Genomic DNA, 18,857 nt, shown 5'->3' on the forward strand with positions numbered 1-18,857 from the left:
GAGTGAGTCATGAAAAAATATTTTTAGAAGATATAAATGCCACTGGAATCTAAATGTGGAAAATGTGTGCAAAGGCTTTATTCATGAAATTAATGAATTCCCTATACTTTGATGGACAAGGAAGCCTAGAGTGCTGCAGTCCATGAGGTCGCAAAGAGTTGGACATGACTGACCAACTGAACTACACAAAGGTAAGTGTCAAAACAATCAGCACAAAATTTAAGAGTTCTAAAAGAGAGATAAGCTATTTGAAATATATAAATTTTATAATTTATAACAGCAGAAGAACCTAAAATCTTAACATAAACTTTTCTATAATCATTTTAAATTTATGTGCACTTTCCTATCAGGATTATTAGCAGCTTTGAGGATGAATATAAATGAAGACAGATTTAAAAACCTTGATTGGACTTCTCTGGTGGTGCAGTGGTTAAGAATCCACCTGCCAATGCAGGGGACATGGGTTGAATCCCTGATCCAGGAAGATCCCACATGCTGTCGGGCAACTAAGCCCATGCACCTCAACTATTGAGCCTGTGCTCTAGAGCCCGGGCTCCACAACAAGAGAAGCCACTGCAATAAGAAGCAGGCATACTTCAACGAAGGGTGAACCTGACTCATCCCAACTAGAAAAAGCCAACATCCAGCAACGAAGACCCAAAACAGCCAAAAACAAACAAACAAACAAACATTTAAAAATCTTGACTGATTTCCACAGTGTATGCTGAGTGTATTTTGTCAGGCCTGCATACAACTGCTGTTGCAGGGGTCTTTGTTTTTTCTCTATATATGTACCTCATGGCTCCAATTTAACTTTTCACTGCATGTGGCTGAGGTCTGTGGATAAGAAAATCAATGAGAGTCCCTGCCCCACACAAGGCTCACCACTGACCAGGAGCCATGCAGGAGAAGGAACAATTGTGTGAGGAGGAACAATTGTGCATCTTGGGAACAATGAAGGGAACTTCATTGTGAACAATGAAGAAAACCAGGACAGGTAGCAGGCAGTATGTATTTCACAGAAAGGTGCGTATCACTTATTACCATGATGCTCTCGACATACCTAATATATCAATGCTTGAAAACAGAATGTCTGCACTGTTACATAGCTCAACTGACACTGTTCCTTGTATTAATCTCCCATGAAATCTTTTCTGCTGTTTTGACAACAAAATCACTTCTTAAATATCACTCATAAAATTTACGATTTAAAATAGTTTTATCTTCAAGGTCCTACTGTAGGACCTTGGTGCTACAGGAAACTCTGTAGGTCCACAGGAAACTCTGCTCAATGTTATGTGGCAGCCTGGATGGGAGAGGAGTTTGAGGGAGAATGGATACATGTATATGTATGGCTGAGTCCCTTTGCTGCGCACCCAAAACTATCACAACATTGTTAATTAGCTATATACTCCAATATGAAATAAAAAGTTAAAATTAAAAAAAAATTATCTGTCTTTTATATTTCATAGAATTTAATAGTTTTCCTAACGCTAAAGAATAGGGCTGTGATAAAAATAATTAATAATTGGCTTGAAAACACATTTCTGTATGTGAACTGGAACTGATTTCCTTTTCTGAAAATTTATAACACTTGACACTAAAATTAGTCAAATGATAAAATCCTCAGTCAGGGAATTAGGTGTTTAGCTTTTGCAGGTTACACTTGCTTTTAACTTCTTCTCTACTTCAGGAAGGAAATGAACAGCAAAAGCTGTCAGATGAAATGTAACAAATCAGTAAGGTCTGTACTTTTCAATTGTATTTATAGCCTTCCCTGTAAGGAAAGGTTAAGCCTGTATCTGCCACTACACCCACTTGCTGGATGTTTGCCAGCACAATAAAAGTAAACACAGTAATAAATAATGAAATAGATCCACTAAAACCTAGCACTGTCAGTTTAGTCTCTGGTACAATATATGTAATTCATACTTCGTACAACAGACACAAATAAAGAACACTAACAAGTACAAGCTGAAAGAGTACGCTGAGTAATCAGCAAAGTGCAACAGGATTAAGAAACATCAAAAATAGAATTATTTATTTTCTCCCTTTAGTCCAACATCTAGCAAGTCTACATAGGCATACCAGAATAATGAAAAAGGCAATGATGATGACGACGACGATGACAGCTAAGATTTACTAGGCATTTAACGTGTACTAAGTTCTGCTAAATGTTTTATATTTAAACCTGACAACAATCCTAAGAACAAGGTCCTATTACTGAACCCTGTTTTAGAGACATGGGCGAAGAGGCCGAGCCATGTTAGGAAGTGGCAAGGCTGGGATGCTAACAACGGCTTCTGAATTCAAAGCTCTAAACCACTCAATTGTGGGAAGAGAAAGAGTATAAAGCCTGGGATTTGGCAACAGTTTTCTGGGGGCAAAAATTTTAAACATATTCAAATGTATTTAACCTAGTTCAATATTGTTATACTATATATACTAAAACTGTGGAAATATTCCATCCTAAAAGAGCAACTGACTTCTAAACCATTGAACTATTAATAGATTTCAAAATATTTTCCTAAATTAGATTTTTATCCTCTAGAAAATAGTAACTCAAAACATTTAATTTCAATTATTTTCACCATAACACAGTGATTTCTGAAAAAAATCAGAAGTCAAACTTGTAAAGTTGGTAAAGATAAAGAAATTATAACTAAATCATGATAGACTTGACTGAAATGATTCCAAAACTAGAGCACAACAATCGTACAAGCAGTGTGATCCTTTAGTATCACTTTTTTAGATTGTGAAACAATCCACTGAACTCTGTATAAAGACTGAAACTAAATATGGACGTAATATTACTTGTTTGCCTGATGTCATACTTAAAAACAACAACAAAAACAACAAAGAGATCCCGCAAAGCATACCTTGGCAAAAAATACGGTGAGGTGAGTTTCACTGCCAACAATCCAAATAGGGAATTTTGGAGATTTCAAGTAAGAGCCAACCTAGAACAAAGGTAGTAAAATAAGTAAATGAAGATTTTATATTGCCTGTTAAATATTTGCCAACAAATGTTTGAAGCATCACTAAAGTGCCTAATTCATATTTAAATGGAATAATGGATTGTGCCAGAATGCCTTACCCATAAAGGTCAAATGCTAAATGTAAAAATGAGTGTTATAAAGACTGTCAGGGCGAACCTTTTACTGCATCTTTCCACTAGAATAATAATACAGATTTAACACAGCAAAAAAGAAATTAGTTTAACCCTAAGAATCATTCTCACGTTTCACTGAAGATCCTAGATAAAATGGCCACTTCTCAAACTCTAAAACTGTAAATCTGATGATAATTACTTTATTAGGAAAATAATCACAAATTAACAAGTGAGTAGATACATGAATAAATAAGAGAAAAAGCCTTAAGAACATCCTGTCTTCAAAGAACCTAGAGCAATATAATAAGCTCTCTAAAGCAAAATACATACTTCCATCTGGGAATATTAAAGAATCCTTCACTTGATTCTTCATGGCAGGAAGTTAAGTTCAAAGTTATACAATATTAATTCTCTCTAAAATATATTAAAAAGTTATACCTTACAGCCTGCATTCAAGGTTACATATTTAATCTATAAAAACAATAGCACCGAAAATTTAAGGGTATCATTTTTGTGCGTGACAGAGAAAAAGCAAGCTTAAAATTCACAGGTTAAAAACTGACTTGCGAAATCTGACCATGTTCACATCAATCACTCACACTGTTAGATGGACAAGGACTCTGAAAAACAAGCAACCTTACCAATAACATTTGCCGAGTTTTCTTTTCTCACACAGACCTTCACCCGCCCCCACTACCCCAACCGGAACTGGGAAATTCCAAGTGGCTACTTGCAGCAGTCAGTCAGGGTCAACTATTCCTCACCAAGCAGACAAAAGCCTCGCTACGGTGTCCTGCTTTCAACCACCTTTGAAATTTATTGTGATCATTAGGAGGGCCCTGGGATAGAAAAACTGTCTTTTGACCTGTGATGGGAGACATGAGTTGGATGTGCTAATCGCAATGAACAACCAGTAGAGGAGGAAGGGTGATCTGAGGACAACAGAAAAGATAACAGTAAAAGGACAAAGGAGAAGACAAAGCTTATCAGAGATTCAGAGTTAAGGGATTTTAGAGGTTTTCGGCCAAGTCCTTCCATTCTACATAAGGAAACCAGAAAATACACGGGATCAGTGCCTGGTCAGAATTCAAACAGCTAATTGTGTAGAGTCAGAATTAAAACTCATGTTTTCTGACATATAATGTGGCAGCTCTCTATTACATCATGCTGCCTCTTGTGATGCAAAGTTTAGATATTGTTTAATTCCTCTTTTAGAAAAAGTGTGCATATATCAGTGTGTAGGCATGTGTGTGTGTGTGTTCAGTTAAGGTAGAAGTAAAAAAAAATAAATGAGGATAAAATCATATACAGTGGGATCAAAGGGTAAATGAGTGCTGAACTCATGCAGTGTTTTGTAATAATAAAAATAAATAAATCAAAAGGGCATAAATAGTGCAACCACTTTGGAAAACAGTTTGCCAGTTCCTCCAAAAATTATGCATATACCATGTGATCAAGTAATTTCATTCCTGGGTACACACCCAAGAGAAATAGAACCATGTCCGCAAAACATTAATGTTATATATTAATGTTCATAGCAGTATTATCCATAAGAGTCAAAAATCAGAAACAATCTAAATATCCATCAACTGCTAAAGAGAAAAACAAAATTGATATAAATTGATAAATCATACAAAAGATATTATTTGGTCATAAAAAAGAAATTAAGTACTAATACACAGAAATGAACAATGGAAACATTATGCTAAGTGAAAGAAGCCAGACATGAAAGGCCACATACTGTACTATTCCATTTAGATGAAAATCCAGAAGAGGCACAGCTACAAAAAGGTGCCAGGGGCTGGCAAGGAATTAGGAAGTAACAGCTAAAGGGTGTAGAGGATCTTCCTGGAGTGAGGAAATGTACTGAAATTAGATAGTGGTCATGATGGCAGAAGCTTATGAATACACAAAAAACCCCACTGAATTATATACTTTAAAATGGTGAATTTTATGGCATGGGAGTTCTATACCTTTTTTTTTTTTTAAATGCACACCCCAAAGCACTGAGTCAATTTTTCATCTCAGTACACTCTCACAGACGCATGCACACAGGAGCTGGAGACGGGGAGAGAGAAAGAGAGCCAGAGAGCTCATGAGAGAGACTGTTTCCTTTGTCTTAATGAATGCATATGATAAAAATAATATGAAATTGATCATTTTAACTCTAAAGGGCAATCTGCTATGCTGCTGCTGCTAAGTCGCTTCAGTTGTGTCTGACTCTGTGCGACTCCATAGACGGCAGCCCACCAGGCTCCGCCGTCCCTGGGATTCTCCAGGCAAGAATACTGGAGTGGGTTGCCATTTCCTTCTCCAGTGCATGAAAGGGAAAAGTGCAAGTAAAGTCGCTCAGTCGTGTCCGACTCTTAGCGACCCCATGGATTATAGCCTACCAGGCTCCTCCATCCATGGGATTTTCCAGGCAAGAGTACTGGAGTGGGGTGCCATTGCCTTCTCCGCAATCTGCTATACTATCAAAGAAAAGTTCAGACTCACAAAATCCATAAAAACACAATTATTTCCTTACTGCTGTTTCTCTATATGTTTGATAAAAAGTATATAATTCCAAGTATATATTTTTTTCCAGAAGGATAGCTATAATTATATACAAATGAGCACCACAGTGTAAGAGTTTTATTTTTCTTCTTTTTTAAATGCTTGTCTTCACTTTAGTTTCGAGGTCCTCACTAGGGGCTGGTCAGCTTCTTTTAAAAAAGGCAGCTGATAAAGTCCAAACCTCCCTGATATGTCTCCCACATTCCAGGCCACAATGTATGACCCTAATCACCCTGGAGCCCGGTACCAGACGAGGGATGACTCCCAAGCCCTAGAGCTCACTGAATCTATTCAAACCAGCCAGCCCACAGTGGGGCCAGGCATGGGTTGCATGGCCCCCCAGCCAACTCCATCCCAGTTCCCATAAGGAAGCTGCTCCTCAGGGCTGCAGCCTACTGTTGCCTTGTCCGCAGGTCTTTCTCTCCTTGGCCCTGCCTCGGAGCTTTCTTTTGTTTAGAGCTGTAAGTAACAAAAGTGTTCTGCCTTTCAACTATCTGAGCATCTGTGTGCTGTATCCTACCATAAGAAATATCTTTAAAGCCTAGAAAACACCACAATTACTGCAAGAACAAGTAACACTAGGGTAGTACTAGGGCAGTAATACTGGGGTAACAGGAGAATATACAGCAGCTAATGACTTCCCACTATGATCTTAGGCAGAAAACATTCCTCTGTTCTACCTAACAGTTAAAGAAAAGCAAATGCATGTATTTAGAAGAGCTCACCATTCTGGTGAAACTGTCTGCTCATTCATTCAACAAATGTTTACTGAGCATCTAATACGTACCCAGGAGACAATGTGACTGCTTTCATAGAGTTAATATTCCATTAAGGACAACAGAAAAATTCAAGATTTAAAAAAAAAAAAGATAACTAAGCCAACAAAAAAAGGTCATTACAAAGTGATTATTCCTACAAAATAATATGAAAAAGATTCAGTGGGAAATGGTCCAGGAAAAGGCCTTTGAGGTACCATCTGAGGTAGGGCTTGAAGGGGACAGCAGTGATTCATTTAAGAGCTGGAGTATTCCAGGCAGAAATGAAAGAAGCATAAAGGTTCATCAGGCAAGGCCTTGTTGTCTGTTGTTTAGTCGCTAAGTCATGTCTGACTGTTTGCGATCCCATGGACTGTAGCCCACCTAGGTCCCCCTGCCTGGGATTTCCCAGGCAAGGAAACTGGAGTGGGTTGCCATTTCTTTCTCCAGAGGATCTTCCCAACCCAGGGAAGGTAAGGGCTTGGCACGTATGAAGAACTGACAGGAGACAGTGTGGCTGCAGGACAGAGAATCCAGACCATCAGGGCCTTAAGGCCATAGGGTGAAGATTTCAGAACATACCACCTTCACACCCTATCCTCCTGCAAAACACACACTGCGCACTTTTTAGAAAACAGCTTCATTGAAATATCTTTGACATACAAAAACTAAACATATTTAAGGTGGACAACTTGATGTTTTGATACATCTATATACCGTAAAAAGACCACCACAATCAAGCTAATTAACATCCATTATCTCTATCTAGTCACCAATTTTTTATGTGCATACACAGTCACACTTTTTGGAATATGAATGGTTGGTTTGTGGGTGTGTTGGGGAGGAGACACAACTTGATTCTCTGGTCGCTAGACTGCCTCAGAATAGCTTTAACTTGTGTAATTAAAATCACTAAAAATGTAAGAGTTGCTACTGTTTGACAGTATAATTACAATTAATGAATAAAGGCAGGATCAAACCATTTGATCATCATGCCCATATCATCCCTGTGCAAGTGCCATGAAAGAGGAATGTTGTCCAGTAAAAAAGAAAGGAAACAGAGGAAGGGAGGGGAGGGAGGATGAGGAAGAAGAGGAAGGCAGACAGGCAGGAAGGAAAGGACTGTTACTGTTACTAAAAATAATCACCACCATTAGAAACACTGCTATGAAACCACCATTCTAAAATGGAAAAGAAGAGGAGATCTACTTCTTTCTCCAAAATCAGAACATCTTATTAAATGCAAATCATTAATGATTTAAACTCCATTTAAAACTATGTGGAATATCCATAGTAATTTCAGATTACGCAGGAAAGTGATGAGATACATATCAAAAAATGAGAGCTTCATGGCAGCTCCTAATCCTAGCACATGTGTTAAGAGTTTAATGCTGTGAAATGCTTGGGTTTTTCTTCTTTTAGTGTGAAGTCATTTTTCAGATGAAATAGACAAAAGTTAGAATTTCAGGCATTTAGCAAATTGTTTTACCATGCCTGACAAAATATTACCAGTTGTTTCAGTGAAACATGCTATTAGTATGGAAGCTCAAAAAGGACATTCTTTCCCCTCAGTTTATCAAAAACTTTATTTATATTCAATAATGGATATCTGTTTTCATAAATTATTTCAAACTGGGTTCTGCCTCTCATCCTCAAAAGCAATGAGCCTAAAAAAATAGGAAACTCAGCATGATCAGCCAGCTTAACTCTATCCTTGATAAGCCTGTCAGTTCAGAAAGGGTGATGAAAAAGGAATTGCGAGTATACACTATCAGCAGTAAACTAAAATATGCTGTCATAGGAGAAAAATGCTCTCTGTAACAGTGGACAAGTGAATAAAAATCGTTCAAAGTACCTTAAAAATCAACTTACCTTACAGTATCTTAAAGCTTCCATGAGTGTTAAGAATCCTACAGCAGCCTGTTCATGTATACCAAGAAGTTCTGCAACAAAGAAGTCAACAATGCATTAGCATACAGATCTGAAAAGCACTTCAAAATAAATACATATATACACACACATATATATATTCTACACCAAAACTTTTACTTTTACCCAAAATTGTACTTTAAAAGCCTAGTATATATTTATTATTAAGAGTTCACATCAAGTCATCATGATAGTCCTATTCATTTATAAAATACCATTAGATTAGGTAATAGAGCCTTTGTATGTACATTCAATGCATTTATAAAACTTCATATTCAATATTAACTTTTGATAGACATTTGATATCATCCCTCTCGCCTCTAAATAAACACAAGCAGCATGGTTAAGACTGGGGAAATAATGAAGAACAGAACACAGTACCTGCTTTACAAAAGCTAGCGTTAGTAGCTCAGTCGTGTCTGACTCTTTGCGACCCCATGGGCTGTAGTCCACCAGGCTCCCCTGTCCATGGGATTCTCCAGGCAAGAATACTGGAGTGGGTAGCCATTCCCTTCTCCAGGGGATCTTCTGACCCAGGGATCGAACGCAGGTCTCCTGCGTTGCAGGCAGATTCTTTACCCACTGAGCTACGAGGGAAACCCTTACAAAGGCTAAGGGCTTACCAAAAGAGACAAATGAGAAAGCTTGTGCTCTGTTTAGATGAACACACACATCTTACAGTGGTGTTAAGGGCATCTGCTTACTGTGTTAGGGTAGGTGCATGCAAGTGGTAACATCTGAGTTGAATCCTGAAGCATATGTAGGAATTTTCCAGGCCAAGAAGAGGATAAGAAGAAATTTAAAGAGAAGAAATGGCAAAGAAGTATGAAAAATCAATGTATTCAAGGGGTGAAGAATTTGTCAAAGCTTCCTTAAAGGTTTCTAGCCTGGGGAACCTGATAAATGGTGACTGACTGAGAGAGAGAATAAAGAATTAGGTTCTAAAGTGGTATGAAGAGAGAGCATGAGTTTGGTTTTAGACAAGTAGGATTGAGTGACCTTGAGGACTTCTAGATAGAGATGGGTATATTACTAGAAGTAAGGTTCAGGAACACGGAAAAAGGTCAGAACTGGATGCAAAGCTTTAGGGAATCACCAGCATGACCATGGAAATTGATAAGAAAAAACAGAAAAAGCACAAAGCACGGAAAATGAAAAGACAGACTATTCCACATCAGAAATGTAACTGTATGGCAAAAACTATTACAATATTGTAAAGTAATTAGCCCCCAACTAAAATAAATAAATTTATTTAAAAAAAAATGTAACTGTAATGGTAATAAAGTCTTTTCATAGACTACAGCTTTCAGCTAAAGTACGTTAAGTATCAGGATAATAGTAATTTGGGTAACAGTAATTTGTAATAGTAATTTGGGACCATACATATTTCTAAAAAGAAACTTTTTCCTAGTTAAAAATTATGTCCACTATAAACATAACATATATATAACTCTACATCCTTTTTACTATTTGGTTATGTATCATCCATTTTCCTGTAGGATATCATGATTTTATCAATTAATGTAATAATATCAACTTATTTGCTTTGTTGTAAATATTTGACTATGTATCCTTAAGCACAACATCTAGATGGTGTAAACCAAGAATTGGTTGTTTAAGCTTTAATTTTTGTAAATTCAAAATTAATAGAAGACATGTATACACATAGTTTGTATTTTTCACTAGCTTCTTACAGGCACAGAGGAGACATAGCCATAGTTTCCAAGTTTTGCTTAGAATTCTCAGGGATGTCTAAGTCCCTTTTAGACTTATTTCTCTGTCTTAATTTTTAACAACCAAAAAAACAGTGATCATTATTTTCTTATATACCAAACAAGCAAAAGCTTTTTTGGATCCTCACTAATGTTTAATAGGGTAAAGGTCATGAGGCCAAGAAATCTGAAAATCATTGGCATAGCATTCAGGTCAAAAAGAGAAAGTGAGGGTGAGCAGCCCAGATAGGAAGAGATGGTACCCCACAGCCTTTCAAATTTTTTCTTCCTCTTCATTCTGAAAATTAAGGAGCACTAAATATTCTCAAGTTCAAATAATACATGTTAAGAAACAGTTTCACATTTTAATTTTGAAAATCAGTTACCACCACCTAGTGTTATGACTTGATTACTACATCATCTATTTCCTTACAGATGTCTGGAATACCATATTTATAATATCATGCTACTAAATACACCAAATCAGCTTTCAAAACTCTTGAATAACGAATTATTCAGATGGAGTCAATAATCACATGTTTAGCCATGGTGTTTGAATGGTAATATTTTTAAAATGTATCACTCTTATGTACTTACAATTTTTATCTTATTTTGATAGCTAAAGTGCATCATTAATAATATTATTGTACAAAGTTATAATTACAGTGAAGACATACTATTCTCACATATTAAAATTTAAAGAATTTAGTTACACTTACTACACTTTTCTTAGTAAGTCTCCAAGAAATGTTTAAGTTTGCAGAAAATTCTAATAATTCTGTCATTATATTTCAGAACTTTCTTCTTATTCTTAGCCTAGCAATTAAGACTAACCATGATTAAGTGTCTATACACCTTTGTGTTCAGTCAGTCAGACTGTATCAAAATGTAGTTTCATATATTCATGAGTTTGCTTCTCTATACCCTTCTCTGCTCCCAACTATCACTTCTCACCACTGTCAGGGTGTCTACAGAAGTCCTCCTTAGGCCTTTCAAACTTGATACTGACTTGGAAAGCACATACCTGCACTACACTTTTTTAACAAACACACCCTGAGGGCCAACTATTGAAAAGAACAATGTTAAGCACAGTGTGGGAATACAAAGGCATCATCAGGACTATGAAGACAAAGATGAACCTCTCTGCCAACTATGCATCTGATGAGGGGTTAACTAAACCTAAAACATATAAGGAATTCCTAAAACTCACTGTAAAAAAAAAAAAAAAGTAACTCCCCAAACCAAACAAAATGCTAAACAAAAAAATCTGGGCTAAAGACTTAGACATTTCTCTAAAGAATACATACAAATGGCCAACAGTATATGAAAAGATGCTGAACATCAACATCCCCAATCATCAGAGAGGAGGAAATCAAAATCACAATGTTAGGATAGCCATTCTCAAAACAGAAAAGGTAAGTAAGTGTCGGGGAGGATGTGTAGAATCCTTGTTCACTGTTGGTGGGAATCTAACATGAAAAACAGGATGGAGGTTCCCCCCCCAAAATTAAAAATAGAACCACCGTATGATCCACCAGCTCCACCTCTGTGTATTTAATTCAAAAGAGTGAAATGAGGATCTCAAAGAGATATCCACATTCCCATGTTCACTGCAGCACTGTTCACAACAGCTGACAAACTGAGACAACCTAAATGTCTAGCAACGAATGAATGAAGAAAGCGTGCAACATCCATACAAAGGATTACCACTCAGGCTTACAAAAGAAGGAAATCTTATTGTATGTGCACATACATGAACCTTGAGGACCTTAGGCTAACTGACATACGCCAGTCATAGAAGGAGAAACATTGCGTGATTCCACTGAGATGAGGTACCTAAAGCAAACTCAGAGAAGCGGAAAGCAGAATGGTAGTTGATAGGAGCTAGACAAGGAGGAAATGGGGAGAGGCTATTCCACAGATAGAAGAGTTTCAGTTTCAGTTATATAAGACAAATAAGATTTGCTGTACAATCTCATACCTATAGTTAATACCATACTCAAAAATTCGTTGCAAGGGTAGATCTCATGTTAAATGTTCTAACTACAATTTAAAAAAACTCAAATCCCCCCTCCAAAAAAACCCGACAGTAGGTGACAATGTAGAATGTGGTAAGTATGATGAAGGCAAAATGCTCAGAGACCAGACAGATGATCAGCAGCTGTGGGACTCAGGGGACTCCTGGAGACGGCGCAAGCAGTGGAAGCTGAAGGACTGGCCAAGCAGAGTTGGGAGGGATAGAGGTCTTCAGGCACAAGGAACAGCATGCACAAAGAAATGAGAGTAAGTAGCACGATTCTGTTCAAGCATAGATAAGTTCATGATGGCTGAAAATATAAGCTGGGGTGAAACTATAAGGTCACTGAGTAAGTAAAGAATCTACACACAATGGAATATTTACTCAGCCATAGAAATGAATAAAACTGTACCATTTGCAGAGATGTGGATGGAACCAGAGACTGTCATACAGAGTGAAGTAAGTCAGAAAAAGAAAAATATCATATAGTAATGCATATATGTGGAATCCAGAAAAATGGTGCACCTGTGTCTTATTTGAAAGCAGAAATAGAGACACAGATGTTGAGAACAAACTTATGGTTACCACGGGGGGAAGGAGGGTGGGATGAATTGAGAGACTGGGATAGACATATATACACTACTATGTATAAAATAGATAACTAATTTAATGAGAACCTACTGTATAGCACAGGGAACTCTGCTTGATGCTCTGTGGTGATCTAAATGAGAAAGAAATCTAAAAAACGGGATACATGTATATGTACGGCTGATTATGATATAGTAGAAACTAACATCACTGTAAAGCAACTATACTCCAATAAAAATTAAAAAAAGAATCTATAGTTTAAAAATGGAGGGGGGAGGACTTTTTTAATAAGAATGCTAGAATACCTAAAATTTAAAAAAAATACAAAAAAAGGCTTGGTTTATCTCACTTACAGGTAAAGGTACATGCAGTTTGAGCCATTAACTTTGTGAAATCTATTTTTGAAGTGAAGAGCTTTTTAAAAACCCACTAAATGGTTGTTATATTCCTGAGAAGTCAGGTTGCTACGGAGTTGGCATCTAGCCAGGGTTGCCAATTTCAGCCAGTAAGAACACAAGATGCCCAGTTATATTTAAATTTCAGATACAAAATAAAAATTTTCAGTATAATTATACTCCAAATATTAAACAGGACATACTTCCACTAAAAAGGATTGCTTACTTGAAATTCAGGTTTACCTGGGAGCTCTGCATTTTATCTAGCAAGTTCTGTGTGTGTGTGTGTTAGTCCCTCAGTAGTGTCCAACTCTTTGCGACCCCATGGACTGTATCCTGCCAGACATCTCTGGAAATTCTCCAGGCAAGAATACTGGAGTGGCTTGCCCCTTCTCCAGGGGATCTTACCGACCCAGTGACTGAATGTAGGTCTTCTGCATTGCAAGCAGATTCTTTACCATCTGAGCCACTAGGGAAGTTAGAATTGGGATATTAGGTAATCCTTTGGGAAAAAGTAAAAAGGTAGATCCCTATCTCATACCACTGATAAATAAATAAAATCCAGATAGATTAACGGGATAAACATTAAAAAGAAATAAAGCCTACCTTAGCATTTGAAGAAAATACTAGGCAGTGCTAGCTTTAACCTTGGGGTGCAAGAAACAGAACAGATACACAGAAAAAAAAATATATAAAAAAAACCCAGAAGCCCTAAAAGAAGAGATCAAATGGTTCAATTTTATCAAAAATGAAAGCTTTGGTATATAAAAGATAGCAGTGGCAAAGTTAAAGAAGACAGAAATGGCTGAGAGAAAGTATCTACAACTCAGATTTAATACATAAAGAACTAAGAATTTATAAAGTACCCCTAGAAATTATAAGTAAAATAACCTCTCCTAAAATGCCAAAAGACAGACAATTTCCATAAGAAGAAAACACTAAAAAGTTGACAAATATACGAAAGATGATTAGGTGCAGGTTCACTAGGAATCAGAGAAATGTGAATCAAAATAGGCTACCAGGTATCAATAAGCTGACTGACAAAATATTAAAGAGTGAAAGTTCTGAGTGCTGGTTAGGATGTAGAAAAACAGGAACTACACACTGCAAGCATAAGTTTATACTTCTCTAGTCGGTAAAGCAAATTTCCAAAGGTAATTTGGCATTATGAACATTTAACAGGTATTCCTCAAAAGGTTAAATAAACACACAGTTATCATATGATCCAGGATTCTCACTCCTGGGTAGATGCTAAAGAAAAATAAAAAATCTTCTCACTAACATTTGCACATAAATGTTACTAACCATATCACTCATCATGGCCAAGTGGAAACAAAACAAATGTCCATCAACTGATGAATGAAAAAAGAAAATGAGAAAATGTGCTATAAGCTATACAATGAAGTATTTTTCAGTAAAATGCAGTGAAGTGCTGGTTCATGCTAAAATATGGATGAACCTTGAAAATACTACACTAAGTGAAATAAACTGGTACAGAAGTTTAGATATTACATGATTCTATTAAATGTCCAGAATAGGCAAATCAACAGAGATAGAAAGCAGATTAATGGTGGCTGAGGGGAAGTGACTACTTCTGGGTTTAAGGGTTCTTTTGGAGATGATACAGATGTTCTGAAACTGATATGGTGATGGCTGCACAATTCAAGAACATATTAAAAACCAGCGACTTATACATTTTAAATGGCAGATGTGTAAATTATGTGAATTATATCTCAATAAATCTATTAGTTAAAAAAAAGAAAAAAAAACCAGAAGCCTAACTGTAACCTTTATCGGTTGGATTCACTCTAAATAATTCTATGTAACCTCATCTCAGCTCTTAATTCTGATCGCACATTTAAACATTCCTTTCATAATTTATCTTTACACTCTTTCCTAAAGCAGTGGATGCAAACTCTCTCCTTTACATGCCTCTAATTTTGTCCATTCATTGTCAGTGGACAAATTCAAACTCTCAAAAGTTCTCCCAATTTAAATATTTGATACCTCAAAATGCCTTTTTTCTTTTCTCAATACATTCTTTCTTCTTGTTTTAGAAGAACTGTGTATCTTTCCAACGTCACTATTACTATCAACTCCATTTACTATCTCTTCTATTAAAAGCAGTTTCCCTCCTAACAGACAATTTAGGAGACTTCTATCCCTTAAAACAAAACTGGTGTATACCATCTCTTGGTCTTATGACCAGGCAATGAACTCCTCTCTTTCCACCCTTTCACCAGCAAAATGTCCTTGCCTGAATTCCTAAAATATTTACTCCCTATGCTATGGATCCTATCTCAATTGCTCTTTTAAGGGCAAGACCTTGCTAACTGCTAAATTCATAGCCTATTCTTAGTCCTCATTCTCCTTGACTGAGAGATTCAGCATGGCTCACTCACTTAACTCTGTATCACAATTAAAAAAAAAAAATCTTTGGATTAAATTCTCTATAAATGAGGCAAAAAATTACCTCTTAGGGCTACTGTGAAATTAAATAAAATGAAATTCTTCTATATTGTCCTATATATTTATTTTCACACTGAAAACTCTGTTAAGTGTAGTTTAATAGGCTGTCTATCATGATGATTAAGTATGCTGGTTGTAAGGGAACCAGACAACTGTGGTTTAAACTCCAGCGCTGTTTGCAGGAAATAAGATACTTAATTTGGTGCCTTAGTTTCCTTTATTCTATGACCTTCATACAGTAGTTGTAAGAAAAGAAGTGAGTAAATGGAAGAAAAGAAGACAGTCATAAAATACCAAAAACAGAGGTTGGCATTGCTAAGATGATGCTTGTCACTGCTGGATAATGGGCTTTTTGTTGTTATTATTATTTATTTTTATTTATTTATTTACTTGGCCGTGCCAGGTCTTAGTTGCAGCACACAGGATCAGCATTCTTAATAATTGTCAACAGTTGTAACTGCCCTTTAAAGAAAATGAAATACCTGAGGATAAGAATTGTTCTCTGCCACCAAAACAGTGACTTAAAGCTGACTTCCTATGATGTTTCTTGCACACATTCATTCACTCAATAAACTTCATTTGAAAACCTATTGGTTATTTGTACCTTACTCTCACCCATCTAATTCACAACTGAATTCTACAGAATTCTACTTTCCTGGAGGCTCTTTCACAGAGGCAGGGGTCCAGCAGGAGAACATGCTATGGTGGACTGAGCATAGGCCTGGGCTGTGGTCAGAAGCTGTGTACGCCTGCTGTTGGACATGGGGTGAACAAATTACCTAAGTCTCAGTTTTCTTAACTATAAATTGAGGTTGAGAAGATACACATCCAAAACATATTGCTTGGCACAAAGTACATAAATATTAGCAGCTCTCTTCCTCTTCCTTTGTCACACTTATTTCATCTTGTTACTTCCCACCCATCTTGACATGTTCTAGTTTGTGACCTGTCATCCCATCCCATTCCTATGCATACAAGCTGACTGGTTCAAGTTCTTGTCTTATGTTACTGCTCTGCTTAAATGCCTTCAATGATTCTCTTCCTAACATTTGACAACTAAGGTTTAAACTTCTCAGTATCAAGATCCTCTGGTTTCTTACCCAACCTTATCTTTATGATCTTTTCTGTCTCCTTCACAGTCAATGCTTTTATCTCCTCAAATCTGGCTGTACATTCTAATCATGTACGGGTAATTTTTAAATTATCATGTCCAGGCTCCACTACCTAGAAATTCTAATTTGTTTACTCCTTCTCAGCTGCGGCCTGAACACTGACTTACTCTTAAGCTCCCTAAGTGACAATGCATAGTTGGGATTAAGATACACTGCTCTAATCAGACTGGTCTGTCTCCCTGTCTCTAGACACAAACCTATTATTTTTCTCTCTCTCTCATTCCATGTGGCCTCATTAAAATGGCCACTCCTACTTAATGGCTCCCCACTCATCCCAAGGCAAACAGAGTAGGAAAGGTTTCCTCCTTTCCTTGAACTTCTATCATACTTTACTTCAACTTGTGTTCATTTTGCCTTGCATTATAGTTATCTGTGTCCATGTTCTTGTTTTCCTCTTTTGAGGGAAGGCCAAGTCTTCCCATGGGCTGGTTGAGGCATTTTAGAAATTTAATCTTAATCTTCATAATCTAACATTCCTTTAAGGAAGGTATTACCTTCCTGAGTTATAAATAAGGAAACTGAAGACAAGAGAAGTAAAGCAGCTTGCCTAAAGATTGCAAAACTAGCAATTCTTTAATTATAATTTTTCTTTGTATATTACATATATCACAATCTTCCCTCATGTTGTCAGAAAAATATCCAATAAATGCTGGATGAATGTATGGATTTTCATTTTAATTTTGGTGAATGAAAACAGATTCAACCCTAAGTCAACATTCGTAACAATTAAGGGAAAATGCAAGAAATATACTGTGCCTATTTTCTTTTCCAAGATAATATTTAAAGTCATTGCTTAGTTTTGATATTTGAACTGTACTTTAAAAAAAAAAAACACTGCAAGACAATAGCTTTGAAAGCTAGTATTTCAAGAAACAGAAAAGGACGAATTAGTAGGTATCAACAACCTAAACTGGGTAGCTGACCAATATCCTGTAAGTATTGGGTTGACCAGAAAGTTTTTCCTAAGATGTAATGGAAAAACCCAAACGAATGTTTTGGCCAACCCATATATAGCATGAAGAAAAGCCTATGGAAGACTTGAGAGTCTAGACATGCCTTTGACTGGCAGGGTTGAATACCTTCAGCCCTCAATCAGAATGAGGGCTCAAGAACAGGATGGGCTCAATTACAAAAATATAGAGCAAGTTCACCTCACTACTTTGTCAGTGAATTTTACTGTTTGACCTTTGACCTTTACCAGAAGTCACCTAAACTAGGTTCTCATTTTCACCTCATCACTGAGATAATTTTGTATGCATTAGCTAATGTAGGATGGAAGGGTACCTCCTAGATTTCTTACATAGTAAAGTGAAAGGTTGGATGGTGTTAAGGTGCTTTTCAATTTTGAAATTCATTCATTTTTACTGATTTTTTCCCCTAAAATTGTATTCTTTCATGTTTCTATTAACTCCATGTATTTCTAAAATTTGAGAAAACTTCACATTTAAGATCAAGATTCATTCATTTAAATGGGAGCAGAAAGCAGTAACTATTATTTTCTCAATCATAATATTTGCTTCTGTCATTTGTTGACAGTTTTATCCAATTTTAGGAGAAAAATTAAATTTCCCATGAACTACAGGAGTCATGATGGTTTCTGTTCTATATTACACACTTCAAGTATTACATCCGTGAGAGTCTGACATGCCTTTAACTGGCAGGACTGGATACTTGGTAGTTATTCAATGTATGTTGAAAGAAAAAATAAATGAATTCAGACTGACCAAGTAACAATAAGCTACAGGGAATCTTTTTCAGAGCTGTATATCAGCTCTCCTTAACTAGATGGATTGGCCAAAGGTGCCTGACTTCAATGTTCCTGGCAACATATGAAGGTATATGAAAGAAATAATTGAGACCAGAGATGGAGGGGATGGTGGTTTAAAAGTCTCAGATAACCTTAAATTTAACCAGCATTTTAAAGGAAATTACAAACCTTAAAAGTAATACAGGAAAAAAAACTACTAGGCTCTTAAAGTAAATACTTCAAATCACAATACTTACAATTTTTCAATTTTAAGCAAAATTCAATAGTGTTCTCGACTTACAAACAGACACTAGCTATGTACAAACTTTACATATATATACATTTTAACTTTACATCTATAAAAAGACCTATTACTTTTTCTAAGTAAGTTAGTCCTATAATCCT

The 18,857-nt window shown here is 36.4% G+C and overlaps 1 protein-coding gene across 6 annotated transcripts in view; it reads right to left on the bottom strand.

Moving 5' to 3' along the window:
- MINDY3 (MINDY lysine 48 deubiquitinase 3) overlaps positions 1 to 18,857 on the bottom strand; it is an 80,570-nt gene that overhangs the window by 35,759 nt on the left and 25,954 nt on the right. For all 6 annotated transcript variants that reach the window (XM_081553610.1, XM_081553607.1, XM_081553608.1 and 3 more), the window contains 2 exons: positions 8,296 to 8,366; positions 2,880 to 2,960 (listed from right to left, as the gene is read on the bottom strand). In XM_081553610.1, coding sequence (XP_081409736.1) covers positions 2,880 to 2,960; positions 8,296 to 8,366 — 152 coding nt within the window. The remainder of the gene's footprint in view (positions 1 to 2,879; positions 2,961 to 8,295; positions 8,367 to 18,857) is intronic.

Source organism: Giraffa tippelskirchi, chromosome 13 (assembly GCF_054371585.1).
Source record: "Giraffa tippelskirchi isolate mGirTip1 chromosome 13, T2T-mGirTip1v1.2.pri, whole genome shotgun sequence".
NCBI lineage: Eukaryota > Metazoa > Chordata > Mammalia > Artiodactyla > Giraffidae > Giraffa > Giraffa tippelskirchi.